Source organism: Orbicella franksi, chromosome 4 (genome assembly GCF_964199315.1).
Source record: "Orbicella franksi chromosome 4, jaOrbFran1.1, whole genome shotgun sequence".
NCBI classification, from domain to species: Eukaryota; Metazoa; Cnidaria; class Anthozoa; order Scleractinia; family Merulinidae; genus Orbicella; species Orbicella franksi.
The window spans coordinates 30,674,447-30,698,693 of NC_138148.1; the positions used below are offsets into that span (position 1 = coordinate 30,674,447).

Below are 24,247 nucleotides of genomic sequence, written 5' to 3' on the forward strand. Positions count from 1 at the left end.
ATTAGTCAGCGGAGTAAAGCACGAACTTATGAGCCTATCGTCATAATAATCAGCGGTGTAACAAGTAAAAATACAAGATGGCGCTCAGCGTTCCTTATTCCAGGCGGAAAAGAGAACAATTATTATATTATTTGATGCAGGAATTAGACAGATCTCTAAAAGAATCTGGAACGAATACTGGTTGGTCTATTAATAGTAGTAAAATAGCTCTCCCGTCACCTGAAATTGCACTTCGGTTAGCCTTTGTGCATATTAGCACTGCGGTTAGTGTACGTGTAAGGTTAGGTTACAACACAATAGCACTCTGGTTAGCCTAAATAGCGTATATAGCGCCTCGGTTACCCTGACTACCACACTGGATAGCCTCAATAGCGCAGATTCGAGTATTTTAAGCTCTTTAATACTCGTATACGTAGGGTAACACGATATATTCTTAAACATAATTCTGCTCTTTGGCAGCCAGATCGGCAGTCGTCTAGCTAGTAATCATGAGGCTTGCTTATGATCCGATCTACTGAAGTTCCACTCCACCTTTGCGCCTTAATATTGTGCGGAATTTTTCGTTTTATCACTTTGTGAAAAATAATCTAAGTGTGTGATGCAATTCTTGTCTTCTGCTGCATACACTTTTTAGATTGAAGACATCTTGTTTTATCGCCAATGGAAGATGACAAATGTAAAAGACTTTTGCGGATTGAATGGGACTACATTCATCATATGGGACAACGTTAGCAATGACTTTGGATCTTGTTTTGAACTCTTGTGTCTTGCATGCCCGGCAAACTTCTTCTTAGCTTGTTCAAGTATATTCTATGCCATTGGAAAGCGTCACCGATTTGATCTTCCGGATGGTCGCCCTTACCTGTTTGCGATGCTGCAGGCCTTTATTTCCTGCCTAATATCTTTAGAATCGCTGATTGAAGCTGTTTGTTCATGGATCCTAAAAAAGTACCATCCTCCAGTATACCTTCTAACTTGTTCACTCATAGCATTAGCATGGATTTCAAATGCAGTGAATGTGTGGAGAAACAGGCATGTAATCCTCTTGAGGAGGTGTTATGCCACAGTTCATGTTGCAATCATAATTTTGGCTTTCTCGGTGACAGCTATTCAAGTTTACTCGGTTGCTCTGAGAATCCATGACAACAACGTTGGTCCCTTGATCATTCATGATTATGGTACCATAGGCAGGATGTCTCTTCAGCTTATATTTCTGATCCTACTAATTCCACCAGCTTGTGTTGATCACAACAAGATTGGCTTGAATGTTGATTTCTTGTCGTCAACACCTGTAGCTACTGGTATCCAGAGTGGGACAAAAAGATATGCATTACTGCGATCTATCTCGAGAACTACATTCTACAGTGGCACCCAGTGTATTACTGATGACCTTGGTGTTGCTGAAGACAGATCAAATTTCTTTTCCAAACTAACATTTTGGTGGGTAAGACCTATGATGAGGAAAGGACACAATGGCAATCTCCAATGTATAGAAGATCTATTCCTACTACCTCAAAGTCTTTCCACAGAAAAATTGAGAATTATTTTTTCAGCTAATTTTGATTGTTTGATCTCAAAGAGGGACACAACAAATAAACTAGGAGTACAGCGAAGCATCTCCGATCCAAATTTTCAAAGATGTGCTCCTGTTAGGAGACTAACCAGTGATGGTGGTTATACTAGTGCAGAAGTTTCAGAAAAGGGTGCCACTGACATTCCAGCTGCTAAAATGAATAGTCAGACATCTCTTCTAAGTGCCCTTCACCATTCATTTGGTGTACAGTATTACTGCATTGGACTTCTTAAATTGTTGGGAGATGCTCTTAGCTTTGCTGGTCCCCTCTTGCTGCATGCACTGGTATCTTTTATGGAAAACAGACAGGTAATTTTTAATGTCTCTTTTATGTCCTTGTTAATCAAAATCAGACAATTTTGCAGTTAGACACAATATCACTGGTAGTCCCTGAGAGACAGATTTCTTTCATTTGATGCAAGAGCGCTGTGTGTAAAAAGTCTCAGCATCTAAATGTGTATTTTTCTCTTGGATTATTTGATTCATATAGGGTTGTTTTCTAAGTTCATGAAGTTCATTTGTTCACTCATCTTTGTTTCTTTGCTCATTTAATCTGTTTTGATGTTTCTGTTTGTCTATCGGTCTGTGTAACTGTCTATACCTTTCTGTCTGTCTATGTGTGTGTCTGTTTACCTGTCTGTCTGTTCAATTTACCTGTCTGTTTGCTTGTCTGTTTGTATGTCTATCTGTCTGTCTGTCAGTCAGCCTATCTGTCTTAACCTTTCTGTCTGTCTACCTGTTTGTCTGTCTGTCTGTCTACAGGGAAACATTTTGTTTCTTTGGATATTTCATATAATTTATGTATGACATTTATTTTAGGAACCAATATCTCATGGCTATTATTATGCATCAGGATTGTTCTTGACAACATTTTGTGTAGCATTTGTCAATTCACAGTTCAACTACTGGGTGAGTGAATGTGCAAATCCTACTTTGATGTTATTTTTCTATCAGACTAATGCTTTTGAAATGTTTTGTTATACCACTAAGCAGTAAATAGAGTTTGTCTACACCTGAGACTTGCATATTGTTTCTAGTTCGCACCAAGTGTCTTGAGCATTTGTTTGAGGCTTATAAATGTTTTCATTATGTTTGTAGGTGAATAAAATTGGCTTAAAGATCCGAGCTGCTGTTATCACCACAGTGTATAACAAGTCTCTTGCTGTCAGCCTTACCACTTTGTCAAAGTTTTCCTCAGGAGAAGTATGTGAGCACTGTCTGTTGTCATGTTAATTATCCTTCTCCATTTTGAATTTCTTTCGCTTGCTGGGGTGTGTTAGGAGGTAGGAGGTAGGAGAAGCAATGGTTAATGACCAGTCGTTAGTCTATACAAAGTGCGTAGCAACCTGCTGAGTAGTGATCAAAGATTTTCAAATTAAAGGGGCTCAGTCACGGTTCGCGCATATTGAAAAGTTTAGCCTTAATTTTTTGAACTTGGTTTGGTTTGTAATCCATGTTAATCTTCTTGATCCTTAGCCATCCTTGTTCCTTTATGGTTTATCATTACCTCTTTGGTGTTTTTCTATCTTATTAAACTGTTATTTTCAGGTTTCCTACCATTGAAAGGTAATTTTGTATGTGGCCAAAATAACTCAAAATACTGTGACTGAGCCCCTTTAAGCACTGCATGCACACCATGCACTCCTCTGTCCACAAAAATATAATTATACTCTCTTGAAGGTAATCTCCTAAACCTCAAATGCAAAACTCCTCAAGAAGTAACACCCACCCCCTTCTGAAAGTAGGCCAGCCAGGTAATAACCCCACAAGAAAAGGTCTTTTAAATACATTCAAGCCCAGGGCTTATTTTCAGAAATTATTTTACAATACGGAAAACATTGATAATAAGATAACACTTAGTTACTTTGCAGCTTTACCATTACTAATCATTGGTTATCGTGAGCTGATAACTTTCAAGAAGTATTTGTAGTGCTAAAAATTTAGGAGTAAAACTGTAACAGTGTTCTTTTTCGATGACAAAATGTTTAGTGGTAGATCAGTAAAATAAATAATAATCTGCAGTTTCTGTGGCTGAGAAGTATTTGGTTTTGTTTTTGTAACTTTCATCCAGGTAGTGAATTTTATGAGTACAGATACAGACAGGGTGGTCAACTTTGCTCCGAGTTTTCACCAGTTCTGGAGTTTACCATTTCAGATTGCAGTTTCTTTGTACCTCCTACATCAACAGGTCAACCTCTCTTTCATACGTTTGATTTTTCTTGTTCTGGTTTTAAAAGCTCTTATTAACCAGTTTTTTTGGTATTTGACTTCAATAAGCTTGCCTTTGGCTTGTCTTACCATCGTCTTAGGCTGTGTTCCTTTGGGATGATCTGGATCAGGATCAAAGATCCAAAATCATTCAGATCATGATGCATTAAAGGATAAAACAGTGAATCCTTACCTGCAGTGGATTCATCGCTTCCTTTGAAGTACCATGATCCAAGTGCTCTTGTATCACTGATCCTGATCCAGATCATCCCAAAGGAATGCACCCTTAATTGTAGTGGATCATTGTGATGCTTTGACTTTACTATGAAGCCATGTATACTGTTACTAAATGTTTTTACTTACCTACCAACCTAAACTAACCACTAGCTGCACTAAACTACCGACTACATAGTATCTACAATCTTGCTCATGAAAGTGTCAAATAAAATTCTAAGGGAAGTTAACACCAAAGAGTCTACCAAAGAACAAACAGTGGAACATTGGAAAATTCTAGTACTGCTGGAGAAACAGGCAACAGACAAATTAAAAGATTACATGGGCCACTTGTTATTGGTAATCCCGTGGCTTTCCCATTGTTTGTCAATTGAACATAGAGTACATTTTATGACTTAAAGTCTTGCATCTTTCCAGGTGGGCATATCATTTATGGCTGGTCTAGGCTTTGCCATACTTTTAATTCCTGTAAACAGATGGCTGGCTGAAAAGATTCAGAAGTTAAGTAAAGACATGATGGAACAGAAAGACAATAGAGTTAAGGTACCAGAATTATGTGTTGAACATTAAACTCGTGTAGACACAGACATTTCAAAGTGTTTGTGGTACCTAAAAGTGGTTATTCTTGTTTTTAGGTGATGAATGAAATTTTACAGGGAATTAGGGTGATAAAGTTCTATGCTTGGGAGAAGAACTTTGAGGAGAAGATAAACAAGCTGAGGTGAGGTTTCTAAAATCATGTTTTAGTCACATAAGATATTAATAGCACTTTTAAGTAACTAAAGGTCACTTAATGTTCACTCTCATGGTAGCGTCATCATCCAGTCCTCAGTATACATGGCCAGGTGCCAGTGTGCAAAGATAGTACTCTCTGATGGTCTGGGACTAATGGATTTTCCAGTCAGGCTAGTGGATTCTGTCTATTACTTGTCTGATGGACAAGTGAAGTTTCTCAGGAAAATTTGTGAGGAAATTCAAACTACAGTCACGTAATTGCAAAGAATGATTTTTGGGCTTGTACATCACCATTGGGCACACCCCCCAATCTTTTTTGTTTAGACCCTGGGTACCAGCTAACTGTTAGAAGGGAACCTGACATAATGCTGAGGATTTAAACCTGATGTTGAACCATCAGTCCATCCAGAGGGAAAGATAACCACACTGTGGACGCCAGGTTACTTTTTGGTAGACATAAATGTGGCTCAGTTTAACCTGAGGCTCACTTTACCATTATTTTTTCTTCAAGGCTATACTGTATGTATTAGGTCTAACATGTTTCAGATTTCTGGACCCATGCATACTAGAGGCTGAGGCATATCTAAATGAAGACATACATGTATATCAGAACCATGAAGATTAATTTAATTTAATTTTTTAATGGTTCCTATCTTTATTAAGTATGTATGTATGACTGTATAATGTTAAATATGGAAAACACCCCAGATGCTAACACAAATGCAAACCTGACAAAATTGAAATCTAGGTGATCACCAATTTTACCTTCTTGGCCCTTATAAAAGCTGATCAAAATAGAGCATTGCCAATTCAACCACATAAATGCATGAAATATCCAAAAATGTTTCCAACAAAAACGCCAAAAGTTGGCAAAAGTTTGTCTGAGAAATGTATTTTATGGGCTTTCTTTTTTATTGTCTGGGATATTAGGTTACCTGTGCAGGAGACCTGGAGATTCGGTTTGTATCCGAGAAACTAGATAATCTGGGAGAGTTGGCACAGATTTTACTGTTGCCTCAATTTAGGGGTCCCTGCTGCAGCTAAAATGTTACTCAGTCAGTTGAATTCACTTTGATGCAATACAATTTTTCCAGGGCTGCAGAGTTGAAGAGTCTGAAAGGAAGAAAGTATCTCGATGCTTGGTGTGTGTACTTTTGGGCAACCACTCCTGTCATGATCTCTATACTGACCTTCACCACATATGCTCTGCTGGGAAATAAACTTACTGCGGCTAAGGTAAAAGTTTTTTGGTCTGACTTTAACCAGTATTGTAAGAGCTGTATTGTCATTTTTGTCAGTGCTGTAGGAAAACCTTACAATATCAAAGCTGTAAATTTTTGTAGTATACATAAAACTTACCATAGTTTAAGGAATAAACCTTTTTTATCCTTTTTGTTGTGTGCAGTTACAGTGAATAAAAACATTAATGTTCTTTTGACCAAGCAAGCATGTCAGATATCACAAATATTTTAGGAGGTAGCGTGGCCGAGTGGTTAAGGTGCCGGACTTGAAATCCGGAGGTCGTGGGTTCAAGTCCCGCTCTGACCACTAAGCTGGAGTTGTTTCTTGGTAGACCTCAGTTCAACTCCTCGGTCATGCTTGTAAATAGCCAACTGGTCTGCCTCTCGCTAGTTGGGATTTTTAAGCCTATTATGTTTAGTTGATATATTTGTTTCTTTCAGTTTAAGTGGCATGCCTGTGAAGTAGCTAGGTGTAGCTAAGCGCATTGACCACTATAAACAACAACATTTGAACATTTGAACATTCTGATGACGGTGCCAGATGCTCAAGTTCAGTACGTCATTTATCAACTGAAGGTGATTTTTAGTAATAACATTTGTTAATTGATTGTCATTTGTTGATCAATGGCAGGTCTTCACCAGTGTGGCATTGTTCAACATGCTCATCTCTCCTCTGAATGCTTTTCCTTGGGTACTCAATGGATTGATGGAGGCCTGGGTATCAGTCAAAAGACTCCAGGCCTTCCTCTCATTAGACAACCTGGACTTGACTGGGTACTACCAGCAACTAGACTGCTCTGACATAGGAGAAGGTAAGTCTATTGTATACAGCTGTTTTAGGACAGGTTGTCAGTTGGAAGTGTCAAGCTTATGCAACAAGATCGAATTGTAGTCTGGATATTCACTGAAATTCTGCTTATCAGTGTAGAGGAAATCTACAAATTTGTATTTTTGCACGTGAAGTATTGGCAAGGATACATTAACATTAAATGTTAATGTATCCTTATGGACAGAAAATTTTTCTGTCCATAAGACCATTTTTCAGTGTCATGAAAAGAAATTTGGTTCCATAAGCCAGAAGAAACAGAAAATATGCAAAATGATACATTTTGCCATGTTAACATAATTATCTGATTAAGTATTCAGCACATGCAACAGCTATCTACTTCTACCCATACTAACTTTCAGGGTTGTCGTGTGCACTTTTACACTTTACCCCGGAATCTTTCTCGAAACAGTTATATATTCTTACTTGCATAACACAAATTTTGAGGCAGATCATGTTTAATGGTGTCTGCGTGCAGTACAGGTAAGACTGTGCACTTTTGTATTTTGTCTTGTAGTGTCCAAGCCCCCTGAAGTATTGATAAAGAATGGTCATTTTACTTGGAGGCAGAAAGAGGAGCCTGGTGAAGAGGAGAGGGTTTTCTCATCCATTAGGGAGCTAACAAACATCGACTTCTCCATAGAAACAGTAAGTAGCTTCAGAAAATGTTATTAACAATAATAGTTAAAATGGGTTGTTAAAAGAATTCATAAATGCAACAGTGGTTTAAGTGGATATCTATCTGATCGTATTAGGCACAGAATCACATAGCTCAGAGAATTCTCGCACCCTGGTATGTTACCTAGGCGAGGTATTCAGCATGGAATTGTGACTCTTGAAAGCGAGGCTTTGCGCGATATTGCACTGGAGCGACAACAAAACAACAACTCGAAAACAATTAGAAACAATGATCGTTTAATTATGTTTTCAAAACCATTGTCGCCGTCCACGAGGTCAAAAACAAACACAAATCAAGTTTTCTGATTCTATCTGGATTTCTATTGGCTGGCTTCTGACAGTCTTGATTCAACTGGAGTGGCTTTTCCCGAGCGCGCGTTGAATATTGCAACATTCACACAGAGGTGAATGAAACGGGGTTTTCTTTCACTTAAAAAGAAGGTTATACAATTCAAGGAAAATTCGTAACCTGACTCGTGAATTCCACGTTAAATTTTATTTGAAAAAGCGATGTTGCACTCAGCGCTTCGCGATTCGTGGGATATCGCTTTTTCGCGTGAAATTTAACGTGGAATTTCCTTGTGAGGTAATGAATTTTCCTATAGAATTTTGGTTTTATTTCGTGTTAACTTTAGTTTCAAATGAGGAGATAAATCAAACTCTTATCAAAGTTCGAAACACCTCGAAGTTTGTCTAAAATGTTTTACATTTTTTTGATATTAGTAAAATTTAAAACAATCCTTGAAGCATTAAATTTGGACATTCTTTTGTGAACTATTACCGCTACCATCACTGGCTGTTCCTTTCTTCCTTTTGTGGTTGCGGTATTCACGCTCAGTTTATCATATATTTCTTGTCATTCAAGGGTCAACTGATTGGTGTGATAGGAAAAGTTGGCGCAGGAAAGAGCTCCTTACTGGCTGCCATCACAGCAGAAATGGAAAAACGTCTGGGACAGGTATTTCTCTTTCAGTACTCCAAACTTCATTTCATTGTCTCTTCTGGTTGTGGTTTTCTTTTTTGTCGTTTCATTGATATTCACTGTTGTGTCATCCTCCGAAGGTTTTTGTAAGGGAGCTTGATGGAGGATTTGGCTTAGCTGCCCAGGTGAGAACATTGGCATACGTTGTTGGTAGCTTTTTGATTCTTTTAGATTTATAGGGCGATTATAGGTTCGGTTTCAACCACTCTCTCGGGTCTGGTCGACGTTTTTGCGGAAGGAGCCGGGGCTCTTTTCCCGAATAGCGGCTGATAAGCGAGCCTAGAGGGCAATTACCTGAAAAATTTCTGTCTGGGCTGAAAATTTTCGTGTAGTCATCTACGTAGTTTCAAACGTTTTCAACAGACAAAAGAAAACTTTTCAGAGTTTCTTCATCCTAATTCAACCTTGTCTTTTAAGTTTAGATGAGATAGTGTTATTAATACCGTAGGAACCATGGATTCAACACGGGACAGTGAAGGAAAACATTTTGTTTGGTAAACCCTTCGACGTGGAGAAGTATAGTGCGGTTATCTACGCGTGTGCTTTGGTGGAGGTAGGAGCTGCTAGCAAGTTTTATTTTATTCGACTAAGACACCATTTGGCCTCCTGAAGTCAAGGGAACACAAAATACGAAGCGGTATTACACTTACCGCTTTGTGTTTGCATTATTGTGTCTGTAATTTTACATCAACAGATTTAGATTATAGACTGCAAAAAATCAATGCTTTATCCAGTGAAATTTTGTGTTGTTTTGCTTTCTTTCTACAAAATTTGAAACCAGATGGTGCGACAACTTATGGAGGGGAGGAGGGTATCCCCCCGGAAATTTTGAAGCCATGCCCTACTACTCGTTCAAAACTTTACTGCATTCAGGAAGAATTTTTGACGAAACCTGAAGGCTTTGCCTCCCCCCCCTCTTTGGGCCTCCCCTTCTCCCTCCTTCCTATGTGATGGACAACTCACAAACTTGAAAATAATATTTCTTCCAAAGGATCTTCAAATACTTCCAGAGGGTGATGAAACAGAAATTGGCGAGAATGGTGTGACGCTGAGCGGAGGACAGAAGGCTCGCGTGGCCCTAGCCAGAGCTGTTTATCAGGTAACAAATTTTTTTATCTGTAGAAGTGCAGTAAGGTTCAGCTGTCTTCAACAACAAAGGGGAACGAGGAATTGATCGAGAAAACGAGATTGCCTGTAAGATGTTACTCTATTACTTAACTTAGACAGTTAGTATATTTTTTAATGCCTTTATTTGCTTTTGCCATTTAAAAAACCATAATTGCAATGCAGTACAATTAAAAAAATACAGTACAGTATAGAAAGAAAAAACAATACTACAAAACTACTTAGCACTTATACCGCAACAAGAAGGGAACACAAATTACAAAGCTACATTTAACATTCATTTACTACATTACATTAGGTTAAATTAGGTACCCAGGGTCAAGATTGCAACATTCAAGATACCAAACTGTATTTTTGTTGCTGGTGTGTATCAGTTTGACTATTAATATGAATGAAATAAAATTAAGATGGCAAGTAGCTGAAATAAGCCAATCCAATTGCTTGTGCAATATTTTCTCACTTATTTGCTAAATTAGCTCTTTTTCAATAGCAAAGTTGCTAATAAATCTGTTAGCGCCAAGCTTGGCCAAGACTGTCGTTGTCTTCTGAGCTTAGTTAATGAGTCATTCTTTAACAGCCCATTGACGCCTGTGCCCGCCGTAACCGCCCGTGACGAGCGTCGGCCTTAATTCCACTTCCGACGTCATCACCCTTGATCAAAATGGGAATCACTTATACTCATATTCTGCAGCAGGACAGGATCTTTCCAATGATACCCAGATCAGAGTGGTTGGGTTAATTGAGCGTGAACTATGCACGAAAATGCTTAGAAATTTGCGTGAAAAACACAGATCAAAATTTCCGTCTACACTTGGCTACTTCATGGTAAGAATTTCCCGTTCCGATGTTGCTTTCTGGGGAATTTTTGAACTGGAAGCAAGCCCAATAGACTGCTAGATTTTGATTTCGGTGCTTGACCCAGCAAAGATGTCAGAAAATGCGATGCTAGTGGAAAGAAAGGCATGCTTTCATGTTGCAAATGCTTTTTTAGGTAGACTGGAGATAATGTAGCTGATATCCATGCTGAAAATGTCGAAAATGTCCAAAGAAATTCGTTTTTTGTCAAAAATCTCCAGGTGTCAATGGGGTAATCCTTTTTTTTGTTTACATTTTGCCTCAGGATAAAGAAATCTACCTCCTTGATGATCCCCTTGCCGCGGTAGATGCACACGTGGCCGCTCACCTCTTTCAACATTGCATTATGGGACTGCTTAAGAATAAGACCAGGATCCTTTGCACGCATCACACAGACTTCTTGTCAGCCGCTGACCAGGTTGTTGTAATGGACCACGGCGCAATTGTCCACACTGGTCCGCTCAAGGGAATTCTACACGCGGAACAAATTATGAAAACCGTAACGGATCGGCCTGAGGAAGATGAAAAGCACACTGAAGATAAAACGGAAAGTTCTGAGGAGATAAATGGAGAGAACAGAGACGAAGGGTTAGTGAAAGAAGAAGAGAAAGAAGTGGGCGTGGTCAAACTGCACGTGTACAAGTCGTACTGGCTTGCAATTGGTCATTGCCTGGCAACGAGTATTTTACTCTCATTGTTTTTAATGCAAGGTGAGATTTCACCGTGATTAAATTTCGACTTTCTATACCGTTTCTATTTTTGTGAGCTAGGCACAAGGGTAGGTAGAGCTAACATATTTTTTGTATCCAAGATTTTGCAGCAATCAAAACGAAGACGCTTTTTTCCCTAACCAGCCAGGTGCTTTTGTTCATCTGTCATCTGGCTATCGGTTACATGTTTTCCCGCAGTGTCCATCCGCTATACATGTATGTTTTCTCTGGCTTTCCTTCTGTGACATGTTTTCCCGCTCTCCAATCGCTCACATCATGTTTTTCCACGCTTGGTATCAGTCACATTTTTTCCTGCATTTGCTTGAGACTATGTGTTTATGCTTGGAGGTGATTCACTTCATCATGATGATTCTGGTAACTCTGATTATAGTTTTGACCTTCACTTGAACACCACTCTGTCTTTCAGACTAAGTTATAATAACACAATGCCAAGCCGAACAATAAAAGAAGATATACGAGTTTGTTTTCTCTTTCAGCTTCTCGTAATGTGAGTGACTGGTGGCTGGCCCACTGGATTTCTCACTCACGTGCCAGCAACAGTACAGCGCGTCAGCACGTGAACTTAACAACGTCACCTCAATGGTATCAAGTGATTGCACCTGTGCTAAATGCTGGCCAGTTAGGAATGCATGTTCATATTGTCAAGGATACTGTGACGTTTTATCTGCTTGTGTATGGCGGACTTGCTGTTGCCAACACGGTGAGGTTACTTATATAACTTGTGCGTAACAAAGATGATCACCCAAGTTGTATACATTGCTAAATTTACTCTCTTTTGAGGCGATAACTTGTCGTTTTATTTCAGCCATTGTTGATGGGGTTAAGCACAGTTCTACTTGAAATCTCGTCTTTGAGATTTGTCTCGTCTCTAGGATTTGTTACCGGAAAGAAAGTCATATCTGTAGCTGTCATGAGTGGTAAATTTTGGTTCAACACTTTGAATTGGAGAAGTTTTGGGGAGGGGCACGAAAATTTGCTAAAACAAATACTTAGTTCCTTAATTGCACGATTAGTTTTTGTCTTAACATTGTACCGAGTTTTCCGTTCAAGCAATAGGTCACGTTCGATATATCAACAATGGAAATTTTTTAAGTTTTTGTTTTGTCTCGCAATTCCCAAAAGAGACTTGGATACATAGAAAACACCACCAAATATAGATGTTTCTCCTGAAAGTCTCGGGTCCATGTTAGAATACTGATCTATTGAACGGGGCCTATTGGCCATATTTGTATTCTCGGTTCTGGACTGGAACTAGCTTGCAATGGAGGCTTATGCGTGGGAATGTCATGAAAAAGAGATAATGTGATTTGCATTTGAAATGACTCCCCGCAGCCGCAGTTGCAAGCTAGTTCCAGGACAATATCGAGAAAGCAAAAATGATCTATTGCTGTGTTGCTATTGTTTTGGTTGTGTTTTACGCTATATCAGAGTCTCAGTACCACGCATGTTTTTTTCTATTGTAGGTTTTCACCCTATTCCGAGCTTTCTTGTTTGCTTATGGAGGCATCTGTGCCGCCAAAGTTCTTCACTCGAGATTGCTGAAGAGCATTTTATCCGCTCCTGTATCATTCTTTGATGTCACTCCGGTATGTGGTGTGAACGTACGCTTGTGGAGAAGCATATCAAGAAGACAGAAAATATGCAGCATTTTTTGTGTTGTAAAATGCAACGGCATGCGGAAGGCGCGGTGGCCTCATGGTTAGTGCGCTCGTCTCCGGATCGAGCGGTCCGGGTTCGAACCCTGGCCGGGGACATTGCGTTGTGTTCTTGGGTAAGACACTTTACTCTTACAGTGCCTCTCTCCACCCAGGTGTAAAAATGAGTACCTGCGAACTTAACGCTGGGGGTAACCTTGCAATGGTTTCCTAGTCGCTTCATTAACTGCTGCCGGAAAGCTGGTTTTTCAAGTGTTAATCCTTCATCGAAGCAAATCAAGCTTATTGCCCACCGGTGCTTACAATTTTTGCGAGTAACACACTGAAAGATGTCTCTACTTCTTAGGGGAACCTTTTAAATTTTTTGTGCCGTTTTTATTTTGCCAGATCGGACGAATCGTCAACCGTTTCTCCTCAGACATAGTGAGTACCTGGGTTTGCTTTTAACTTGTGCCTTAGTTTTGTCGGTTGTGGGAAATCTTGAGTCTAACATAAAACGACGAGGAATTTTCTCTGACTCCCCTTTGATCGAGTGTTAGTCTGTGCCAAGCCCAGCAGTTTCTTAGCTCAGACAGCAAAGCTGATTGTTCCTCTATTAATTCATTTCTTCAGTTTCTGGATCTCGCTTTGGTTTTTACCAAATGGCAGTCTTGTGTCATGGGGAAGAAATGATCTTTGTAGTTGTTTTTATGTATATATATTTTTTTTCAATTTTATGCAATCGCAAAGAAACCTGATTGAGAAAAAAAAAATTCAGGGCTTTAACGGGATTTAAACCCATTACCTGTGCGTTACTTGTGCAATGTAGGTTTCTTTGTAGCTGCTTGATATGCAAACATAACTGCGAGAATCAGTTCTTTGATTGCATTCTCCATCCGCGGTTCTCATGATGCAGTCATACACCTCCTCTGTGACTCCTGTTTTATTTGCGAGATTTGACTCTCTAAACGTTCGAACCCAATTCATCTCTAACGTTTTAACTTTTCTTTTTCAGTATTCTATTGACGATAGCCTTCCCTTCATTCTCAACATTTTTCTGGCCCAGGCCTTTGGCGTGGCTGGCACAGTAGTGATCACGTGTTACGGTTTACCTTGGTTTCTTCTCGTCCTACTCCCTCTCGTTCTTGTGTATTACTACATTCAGAACTACTATCGTAGAACGTCCAGGTAAATTATACCTTTATAGCGGCACGTTGATTAAAACAGAAATAATGAAGTCTCCGTTTAACTTACTTATGAACACACCAGATTTGAAATGTTGGTATGGTAACGCTGTCTTTAGCTGGAAGTTTTCCTTGTTAGTTATAATTAAGGTCATTCCGCTGAAATAGAACCTGCACTGAGATTTTTGTGAAACTTTGCCGATCGATTGTTTATATTATAGACACTTAAATTTTGAAATAAAAATGAGGGGTCCCCGTGTTCGTTTAGGTGCAAAAGCACCTTGTCTATATCCATATAAATCCTTATAATAACACCATGATTGTAGTCACGATTGCTTGCTAAATTCACGTTTCCGACGATTGCTTTTTGTACTACACTGAGAATTTGTCCATATTTAGTTTACACCGAGAAATTTATTACTCAATTCAAAACAACAGAAAAAAATGATAGGTCACCATACTCGTTTGCGAGAAAATGACGATTTACCTCTATGGCGAGGTCCAGCTGTAAAGAAAAAGCCGACATTTTTTAATGCGCGCGCGCTAATCACGCGTGAAATTATGCGCAGTAGGGATGCGCAATGCAATACTGGGGAATGACCTTAAGAAGTAAAGTACGTTTTTTCTAGCATTCTATCTAAGAACTCCTGCCTCTCCGTTTGAGCACAGTCTAGATCCACCACTGCTCCATGTATGACAATGTCAAATGTCTCCCGCTAATAAGTCAAAATCAGTCTAATGGCATGCCATGCGAATTATTAATCACTTGTGACGGAGCTTCACATTATGATGTGTGGCTCAAATTGAAAGGATTTTCATCAGAGGGATCAAGGATTCTCCGCAATAATTTCCAAGCTTCTTCACAGGTTTTCCCTTGTGTCATGTCGTCGTCTCCATTCTTCACTTCTTCATCAGAGTTGATGAAGACCTTAAGCGAGTCCAGTTTGTCGCTGAACTGCTCACTCACTTGGTTAATCTCTTGAAAGAGGTGGTCGATCAGTTTATTAATGATCTCGCGGATAATTTCATTCAGGCCGTGGTATCGATAACCACTCGCCGTTGGTCTGACTCCTCGCTTCGCGTCCTCCGTTAGCAGGGCACCTTGTGCCTCCATTTCTTTCTTGTGTCGGTTGTCATAGTTTCCAAGGCATGGAACTGCCTTATTTCCTTCATCTCGTTGGCCAGCGACAGATTTTGCAGACAGGGCTGCTTCCTCGTTTGGAACGTTTCCCTCAGAAACGCAGTCGTCCATTTTAATTTGTCTTGTAACTGCTTGCTTCTGAATCAGTTCTTTTGAGAATCTTACGGGATCGCTCATGATCTGCTCAACTTTCCAGGCCAGGATTTCAAGGATCTTGGGATCTTCAATATAATCCACACTAAACAGATTGTAGGATCTCACAAAGAAGTGACGCAAGTCTTTCTTTGTGAGCGCTTTCAAAAGATTCCCAAGGAGTTTCATCACGCACCCGACTCTGTTGCTTTCGGTCCACGTTTCCACTCCGGTTTCTTCAATTGTCTGCAGAAGAATGTTCTTCAGATGGAATGTCACCAAACTGGCTGGTTGAGTGGAGAGATACGCCCGATGATATCGCTTTAGACAACGGTAACACTCGCGCTGGATGTGGTTCATCTCTTGACTTAGCAGATATTCTGCATGAGAGAAAGATATTCTGAAGTCGCAATCTGGGTTGCCATTATTCCTTGGGGGTTTTACTACCAAATGGCAGCCTTCCTGAATAACCTTGTCGACAATGTCAGCGGAAGGCCATTTTCGATCTCTTGAGATCCACTCCCTTGCGACTTCCGGCCATCCACGAGTCCTGAATGCTGGAACTATGTCCATTCCAAATTTTACTCTCTCGTGGAGCTGTGTTTTTTCAGTGCCCTGGAATTTCGTTTCCTCCACTTGAGTTCCTGCACCGAACAGATGTTCAACCAAGCGATTATACATGGTTTTGATTTCATGAGTTATTTTTTTCATTTCTCTTTTAGCATCTGGATGGCTTGGAAGATCTTTAGAGGTTGACTGTGTTCGTTTCTGCTGCTGTTCTGCTTTTGACTGACATTTGCTCTCACTGCTGTCTCCGCCATTTTTCTCTCCGCTTTGGCCTTCTGTTCCTTCATACTCAGTCACTTGCTTAGACATCAGTTCCTCTGGTAATGGGGAACAAATCTCTGTTGAGTTTCTTCGCGTTGTTGATTGGCGTGACACAGCCCCACATGTTTTTGTCGTGACAGTCACGCTCGACCCATCTTTAGAGGGCGATGTCACATCAAAGCAGGTGTGCGGATTACTTCCGCTTTCGTCGTCTTTGCCATTCTTCACCGTGACAGATTGCGGATCACTGTGCTTGGATTTGTTCTGTGATCGACTTTCGGTGTCTTGAAGTCCGGCTCTGATCTCTTCACCTCGACTGAAATGCTCTTGAGAAAGATCAGTCAAAAGCATTGGAAGAAATTCGAGATCATTTGAGCGGCATTTTTGCACGATGTTTCTAAATAGTTCGACTTTGCGTCTATACCTGGTATCGAGACTGGCCAGGAATTTACTCTCGTTTTTAACTACGTCTGTCAAACTAGGGACGCTCTGTGTTTCTTTCGAAATCAGCAAGTGATTGTCCCATTGTTTCCGAAGGTGTGAAACAGTACCCAGCGACTGAGACAAATTAAGGCTTAGGGCCGGGCTTGTCGTCTTGTTTTTCAGGTGAGCCGTAACAATAGGTGAAAGCGTTTCCAGAGATGACAATGCCAGAATTGCGCGGGCAGTACAGTTGACTAATTTCGGTGATATGTGCCCAAAGATCGTAGGATGGAAATTCTTTACAGCTGACGTGGCCACATACTCGGTGTGTTTCACGAGGCAGGGCTGTAAAGCGGAGTGATGGTCTCCTCGGATTCTCACGTGCAGTGGATTCTCGAGTGAATATTCCAGCCGTTCTTCGGGAATTGTCAATTTAGAAGAATTTGGAAAGATCATGATATCCACATCTCCTAGATCACAGGGTTCATAACACGTTAATTCTTCTGCTGCGCTTCCATACGCCTTGATGACAATAGAGTTCTCAGTTTTTTCTAGCTTGGACGTTAGATACTGTGGCAAACTACCGGACAGAAATTTGCTGCCTTTCTCGTATAGCCTGCCTTCCTCTCCTTTCTCTGCCAGAGACTTGAAGATAAAGCTTAGTTCTTCGCGTCCCAAATCTTCTCTCGCAGCCATTGTATATACTAGAGATGGTACTCAAATGCAACTCGTTTATAATCTTATGATAGTCATGTTAGATACACGAAGGGTGATGCCTTTGAATTTCGGTTTCTGATGAATTTCGTTTTCTAGACTTTCGTGAAAAGCTTAACCAAACACTAATGAACTAAGCTGCCACAGTTGTTCAATAGCTGACGCAGTTAACGGTTCCAGATCGTTTTTTACACTCGTTTTTGTAACGTGTAATCAAGTTTAAATAACTTCCAAGTGGGAATTCCCCTTAAAAGGAGCCCAGTCATGGTATTTTGAGTTATTTTGGCGACGTACAAAATTACCTTTAAATTGAAGGAAACATGAAAATAGTTGTTTACTAAGATAGAAAAACACCAAAAAGATAATAATAAATCATAAAGAAACAAGGATGGTTTTAATAAGGATGGAGAAGATTAACACGGATTACAAACGACGAACTTGAAAAATTTAGGCCAAACTTTTGAAAGTGACGGTTCGCTTTCCTCGTGGAAGAATTTTTAAACTTAAACAACTGCTGTCAGTTGGCCTGTAATGGGTCAAAAAGACGAAAACGACCAAGTTTTTTCCTGGGCCTATTTCCTGGGCCCATTTTGCTACTGAAAGCGGATCCATATATGGTCAATTGTGCCATCTTTGGGATTATAAACTATTTGGAAAACCCAGCAGGGATAGTGATTTGCATTGTCCGAAAACAGTGTTTCAAGTTGTGTCTTTTAATGCTTATAACCACTTCAAGGAGCCGCGACAACCTAATTGGTTTCCGCTTGACATGACAATGACAAATATACGTAGCTATATATGCCAAACACCTTACCGGTCTTCTTTCGGAATCCCCTTTGTTCAGTCTTAGACTACGAGTAGTCCGTGTTTCGCTTAGTCCGTCGTGCGTGACGCGAAAGAAAACCGCGAGAAAAAAATGGCCGCGCGAAATATTGGGGACAGGGGGATGTTCTTTCAAGTTTCACTTTTTCAATTTTCTATTTTCAGGGAGTTAAAGCGTCTTATGAGCGTGACTTTGTCACCGATCTACGCCCATTTCTCCGAGACTCTGACAGGACTTGCCACCATACGAGCACTGAGAGACGAGGCAAGATTCAAACAAGAGAACGAACACAGGCTGGAGACCAACCAAAGAGCGAATTTCTGTGGTATGAAGCTATAAAAACTAAGTATATGCAATGCTCTTAGAGCAAATGTAGAGGAAACTATTGTTTTGAAAACAAGAATTATTTAACGGCATTACTGTTCATATGACGCTCTCCTCCATTTCGTCTCCACTGTCATGAACCTTTTGTCCCTATGGAGGAATTAGTACAAGTTTGTATGGTTGTTAGAGCGGTTTTCAATTGAATGTCGTAAAACCAAAGCCAAACCAATTACTTACCAATTAGACTACTCAGCCAATCTCAAACCGTAGTAAAACCAAAACCAAAACCAAAGTAATTGCCTGGTTACCTTCTACACTCAATTGAAATCGTTCTGTGACAGGCAAGTTAAGTGATCCTGTGTTTATTTGCTACAGTTCAGTCTGGGTTTCTCTTTCAGCCCTTGTCGCGTCTCAGTGGCTCGGACTGTTCTTGCAGTTCATTGGTGTCGCCATGGTAACAGCCGTGGCCTTTATTGCTGTGCTTGAGCATCATTTTAGCACTGTAGATCCTGGTAAGTGACGATACATTTCAAAAAAAATTCAAATCTTAATGGAGACGTGATTACAGTCCTTGCGCTTAGTGCTTTTCATGCTCTCAAAGAAGGTGCCTCCTCATGTAAGTACACAATCGTTCTGCACATCACGGTTTGATTGTGCGCATGCGTTTAAGTTCGACACTCGTTCTGAACGTGCGTAGAGAGCGTTATCGCTACAACTAGACTAGGCTGGACCGGAATAAAGCCCCGCTTAGTAAGAAACCTAGGTTTAAAATGAGACTCCTCCTTTCTTTACCAAGATTAATGATCGTTTCCCTGGAAGTAGACTAGAGGTTTCCCTTGCTTTTGTTTTGTCTTTTGCGTACAGGCCTGGTCGGTCTGGCCATCTCATACGCGCTGTCTGTCACGGACCGGCTGTCAGGCATGGTGACATCATTCACTGAGACGGAGAAGCAGATGGTTAGTGTGGAGAGAGCTGTGCAGTACATTGAGGACATCCCATCGGAAGTCAGCCCTCAGGGAACGGTACGTGACTCACAATACTAGAAATAGACCTTTCGTTTTGGCGCTTCTTTATACAAGGTTCGCGCAGGCCTTGAAAAAGTGCCAAATCCTTGATAAGTCCTTGAAATTGAAAAATTGTCGACATTCAAAAAAAAAACAAAAAATCTGCGATGGCTATTTTTGGAAATTATTTTTAGAACTCTCTACAAAGTATTTATTTTGGCCACCATGTTGGTGAACTGCTCCGACATGGCGAAGGCTTATAAAGAGCAGCCAAGAGGCAGCTCTGTGACTTGAAAATGTCTTGTAGTTGGTTTACTTTGAACAATCCTAATATTCCTAAAATCTGGTGGATTTTAATTTTTTTTTTTTTAAATACAACATTTAAACATATGTGGTACTGTCTCTTCCAGGTCCCGTCCTTGTGGCCCTCTCACGGTCAACTCACTTTTCGAAATGTCAGTCTTGTTTATCGGTGAGCTCACTGTCTTTCATGTTGAATTAGAATAATTTCTTGTTGGCTGAAAGCTGACTAAGCTTATTGGTTGTATAGCTAAGTGCATGACCACTATAAATAAGATGTACATTTTTTGGCTAACTACAGCGCAGGTAGATTTACTAAACCGTTCAGAAGAATGAGTTGAAATTTGTTTCGTAATTTAACGTGTGCTCTTGACGAACCTAGATCTCCTTTTGTTTTCTACAGAGCTGGTTTACCCCAAGCACTTCGTACAGTATCTTTCTCGACAACTGCTGGAGAAAAGGTATAGAGAAATCATTCCTCTGAGAAAAATGGCAAGTCTCCTTACATATTGCCATACACTGCTGTGAATTTCTTGTTCTAAGAATTTTGCAGTACGTCAAAAAGATTTTTGCGCCATGAAATAGTAGTCCGTGGCTTCGGGTTTTCAGCACTGGTTCGCAGATCTCTTATGGACTTCGTACAGAAGGGATCTGGCACGGGATAATTAGGGAGTTCTAAGAAACCACGATGGCGACGCCGAGGACAACGTCGATTAAAAAATGAATTTACATTTTACTTGCGAATCTCGCGATAATCTTAAGTTATTTAGCTTGTTCGTCACAACTCAAAACTTCCTCGAAACTGGATATGGAACACAGCGTTAAATTCGAAATAGAAATGTAAAAAATTAACCGTCGTCGTTCACGGTCTCCAGAAAATGCAGAATTTGGTCATTCCACGTTGTTGTTTTGCAGAGGACGGCAAAGAAATGTACCAAGAATTATAACGCACATGCACAGCCATTGTTCTGATCAGAAAATCTTTTGTTTAGCGACGTTCCCGTTGCCGTTGCCGTCGTGGTTTTCTTAAATTCCCATTTGAGGTGCTTGGAGTACTCGCGAGCATTCATCTAAATTCTGATTGGATAGTAAGACTCGGGAACTGTTCAGTTGTTTCTACGAAAATTTACCGAAAATGAAACTTGAATGATATCATTTTTTGTGCATTGGAAATTTTAGTTATGGTGTTTTATATTCACAGCTTGGGATTGTTGGTCGAACGGGTTCTGGAAAGTCCAGTCTCTTTCAAGTGTTGTTTCGAATGGTTCACAATTACCAAGGAGCTGTTCTATTAGATGACGTAAATTTAGCGTCTGTACCATTGGACATTCTCAGGTTCGTAATCACTGGTTTGTGCCCATATGGTCACTATACGGTCGCTGAGAAGTAATTTATCAAACGCGAAAGAACGTGTTTGACCACATTTCACCGAGAAGAGAGTTGAAAATACGACGCGTAGCAGAGTATGAACTTCAAGGTGTTTGGAAATGTGGTCAAACACTGTCTCAAGTGTTTGATGTATCTTCTCAATCGAAACTAAAACTAGGGCCAAAATGGAGGAATAAAATCGTAAAAATTTACGCTAATTAAGATGCGATATCCAAACACCGTCACAGTCATGATTTCTTGATTGTTTCAACTTGATGACCTTGTTTATCACATACTAACAGACGATTGTTTATTATTTTCTTGCAGATCTCGATTGGCAATCATTCCTCAAGACGCTTTTCTGTTTAGCGGTGCGGTACGGAACAATCTTGACCCTTGGAGAAAGGTAATTGAAAGTATTTTAACGGCTACCAAGGTGACTTTTCGCCTTTAGCCCGAGTAGAAGTCATTTGATAACACAATACACGCAAATGAAGTGTACAAGTACGAGAAAGTGGGCTAATTATACATTTGATTCAATCCATGTCATGAAAATGTAAATATTTAGTGTTGTTCATTTCAGCTTATGGTTGAATTCGAGTTCAACAAGAGTTTTTCACCTCATAACTAGGCCACCATTCCCCAGGGTCCTCAGAGCTGTCGTAAGTCATCGGAAATTTTTAGAAATGGCTCGCGAAAGCTTTCGGAAGTCTTTGTTTGGTCAGAAATAATAGTTACTCCGTTGTTGTAAAGATACGAGAAAAACTCACCGACCCTCGACCAATCAGAGTGGGTGGTGTAAGATTATTGTTTTGTTTGGCAGTTTTCCGATGCTGAGCTGTGGACGGTCCTAGAGCGATGTCATCTTCTCCAAGCTGTAAGAGAACTCGGTATGTTTAACTCTTCTGCATTCCATCTGTTTTGTGCTAAACTTAGGAGCGGTCAGTAGTGGACTCCACTAGCTTTTTTGTGACTTGTTTACAATCAGAAGGGAATTCTTATTCTCCGCAGGCGGCCTTGACGCTGACGTAGGTGAACGCGGGCGCCATTTTTCGGTTGGTCAGCGGCAACTGGTATGCTTGGCAAGGGCACTCCTGACAAGAGCCAAGGTAATCATCAAGTTGGAGATAATGTGATGTAATTCTTAATTCTCTGAACTGACGTTAAAAGAAATGTATACAGTCGGTAAAGAGAATTGAGATCGAAATGAGCCCGAAAGTTTTGAGAGTTTGTTGTTAAGTAACATAACCCTCTACGGGGGACCCCACGGGGGACCCCACGCGGGACGAAGGAACTGATGGCGTCGAACTTGACAAGAAAACTTTCGGAGTATGGTCGTGCTTTCATTTATTTATTTTTTTTTTGATGGATCAATTTTTTTTTACTGACTGCACAGTTAAAATATCGTCGATGTCATCGTCGCGCTCTAGGGAGATTTGGGTTGTGTGCAAGCTCTCTTGCGGGTGGGGCTGTATTGCTGATGTTAGTTCTATTTACTAATAAAGTTCTTTGGGCTGCCATGGGTCGGGACATGGTCAGGAAAATCAATTCGTTTAGGTCAGGCAAAAGTCAGGGAATTCAATTTTCAGTCAGGAAAATTGACATTTTGAGGAAAAGCCAGGGAAAATTGGAAAATTGGAACAGGAAAATTGACATTTTGAGGAAAAGCCAGGGAAAAATAAATGAAATATAGCAGCAGCGTTGATTTGATACCTTTGAAGGTTGAATGAAACATTTCGGGTCACTGCAATCCCAACGATGCTTTAATAAAGAAGGTGGAAATTGTTAAAAACTGACGAGGACGGCTCTCAGGGCAGGCCAGAAATCGCTACTATATCTGACATTTCGTATTTATTTGGTCAGGGAAATTTTATTTTTAACAGGGTCAAGTCAGTGAATAGTCAGGGAATTTTGAAAAGTGACGTGGCAACCATGGTTTGTGTATTTCAGGTGCTGTGTATTGACGAAGCAACAGCAAGCGTTGACCTTGAAACCGACCAGCTGATCCAAAAGACAATTAAAAGCGAATTTAAAGACAGCACTGTTTTGACCATCGCTCACAGGTTAACATCCACACGAACGTTATTTTCAATTGAGGAATCAGCTTGTTTTACCTTTTGCCTTTTGGAGTTTTCTTTTAGCCCTTTTGTGTACACTGGAGTTAAACACAGCACATAACTTTGAACCCTTGCGGCCTCACACATCCCCCCCCCCCCCCTGTGGTGTTAGAAGAATGATGATGATGATGATGATGATGATGATGATGACATAACTTTGAACCCTAGGTGCCCCCCCCCCCTTGCTTCCACGTCACTCTAATAGAAGTGTACGTTAGTTCAGTAATACATTATCATAAATACAATGTTCTTTCTCCCAGGCTTGACACTATCATGGACAGTGACCGTGTTCTCGTGATGGATCGGGGGACTGTGCTAGAGCTTGACACTCCTCAAGTGTTGCTGGGAAACAGGCGCTCGTTCTTTTATGGGCTTGTTCACAGCACTAGAACTGAAGACCAATGAATGCTGGTGGAAACTTTTATACATCGCTGTGTAAATAACGATAAACGTTGGCGAAGAAACCACAGACAAAAGATTTCGTTAGAACACAGATAGGAGGCGTGCTGGAAGGGAAATTAAATTAAAATTCTTAAAATTCAACACTCAAAGACGATAAGAAGTTGTAGAAACTAAGATATGACGGACACGAAAATGCCAAGCATCAATCCACTATTTATGTCCAAATAAACTAATCGGTTCAACTTACTTCTTCTAGTTGTCGATGGTAGGTCAAGTGTATGTCTGGGAGGAGGTGGGGGTGTTACTGCCACGTTATTCAAATGCTTTCCCTATTTCAGATAACCTGAGGTTTTCAGACGGTCTGAGGTCGCAGGAGAGAGTAAGAGCGAGCGACCTCGTCTTGACAATCTGGCAGTATTTCAGGGTAGACTACATCATTTTCCAGACCATTTTCAGACCTGGCCATTTGCGTATCTACAGTAGTCTATCATTTTTGTTTAAAGATAAAAAAGAATTAAAGCAAAAAAAAAAAAAGCAAAAAAGCATGAAGAAAAGAGAGAAGTGCGTTCTGCAAATACACTCTTGTGGTTTTCCTAGAAACGATGCGCAATTTCAAATCCAAAATCAAAATCTGGCTTGCACAAAACTTCGATACCATCGATTAC

General features: G+C 40.3%; 2 protein-coding genes and 1 non-coding gene across 4 annotated transcripts; 2 read left to right on the forward strand and 1 right to left on the reverse strand.

Moving 5' to 3' along the window:
- The first annotated feature begins 44 nt into the window (after nt 1–44).
- On the forward strand, nt 45–24,124 carry LOC145483901 (ATP-binding cassette sub-family C member 10-like). Of its 2 annotated transcripts, XM_081462468.1 has the most exons (30): nt 45–180; nt 635–1,882; nt 2,393–2,482; nt 2,672–2,776; nt 3,645–3,761; nt 4,433–4,558; nt 4,651–4,736; nt 5,845–5,986; nt 6,623–6,803; nt 7,335–7,465; nt 8,361–8,453; nt 8,558–8,602; nt 8,926–9,030; nt 9,469–9,576; nt 10,723–11,167; nt 11,665–11,888; nt 12,652–12,774; nt 13,231–13,266; nt 13,838–14,010; nt 18,232–18,392; nt 18,790–18,903; nt 19,256–19,413; nt 19,806–19,867; nt 20,099–20,156; nt 20,897–21,030; nt 21,391–21,469; nt 21,887–21,953; nt 22,075–22,172; nt 23,014–23,126; nt 23,441–24,124. In XM_081462468.1, the coding sequence occupies exons 2-30, from the start codon at nt 668–670 to the stop codon at nt 23,583–23,585; spliced, it is 4,734 nt and encodes a 1,577-aa protein (XP_081318594.1). In that variant the 5' UTR covers nt 45–180; nt 635–667; the 3' UTR covers nt 23,586–24,124. The 2 variants fall into 2 exon arrangements, with proteins under 2 accessions (XP_081318594.1, XP_081318595.1); XM_081462469.1 differs by having other exon boundaries at nt 45–1,882.
- Nucleotides 6,226–6,298, forward strand: Trnas-uga (transfer RNA serine (anticodon UGA)). The gene has a single exon. It is a non-coding gene; the product is annotated as a tRNA-Ser (tRNA).
- LOC145483903 (uncharacterized) lies at nt 14,019–18,225 on the reverse strand. The gene has a single exon (XM_081462471.1). The coding sequence runs from the start codon at nt 17,224–17,226 to the stop codon at nt 14,791–14,793; it is 2,436 nt and encodes an 811-aa protein (XP_081318597.1). The 5' UTR covers nt 17,227–18,225; the 3' UTR covers nt 14,019–14,790.
- Nucleotides 24,125–24,247: the final 123 nt, after the last annotated feature.

Coding starts and splice junctions, on each gene's coding strand:
- LOC145483901 (XM_081462469.1), top strand. CDS start 668: ATGACAAATGTAAAAGACTTTTGCGGATTGAATGGGACTACATTCATC. Junction 8,603..8,925: donor GATTTGGCTTAGCTGCCCAG/GTGAGAACATTG, acceptor TTAATACCGTAG/GAACCATGGATTCAACACGG. Junction 21,470..21,886: donor ATCTTGACCCTTGGAGAAAG/GTAATTGAAAGT, acceptor TTTGTTTGGCAG/TTTTCCGATGCTGAGCTGTG.
- LOC145483903 (XM_081462471.1), bottom strand. CDS start 17,226: ATGGCTGCGAGAGAAGATTTGGGACGCGAAGAACTAAGCTTTATCTTC.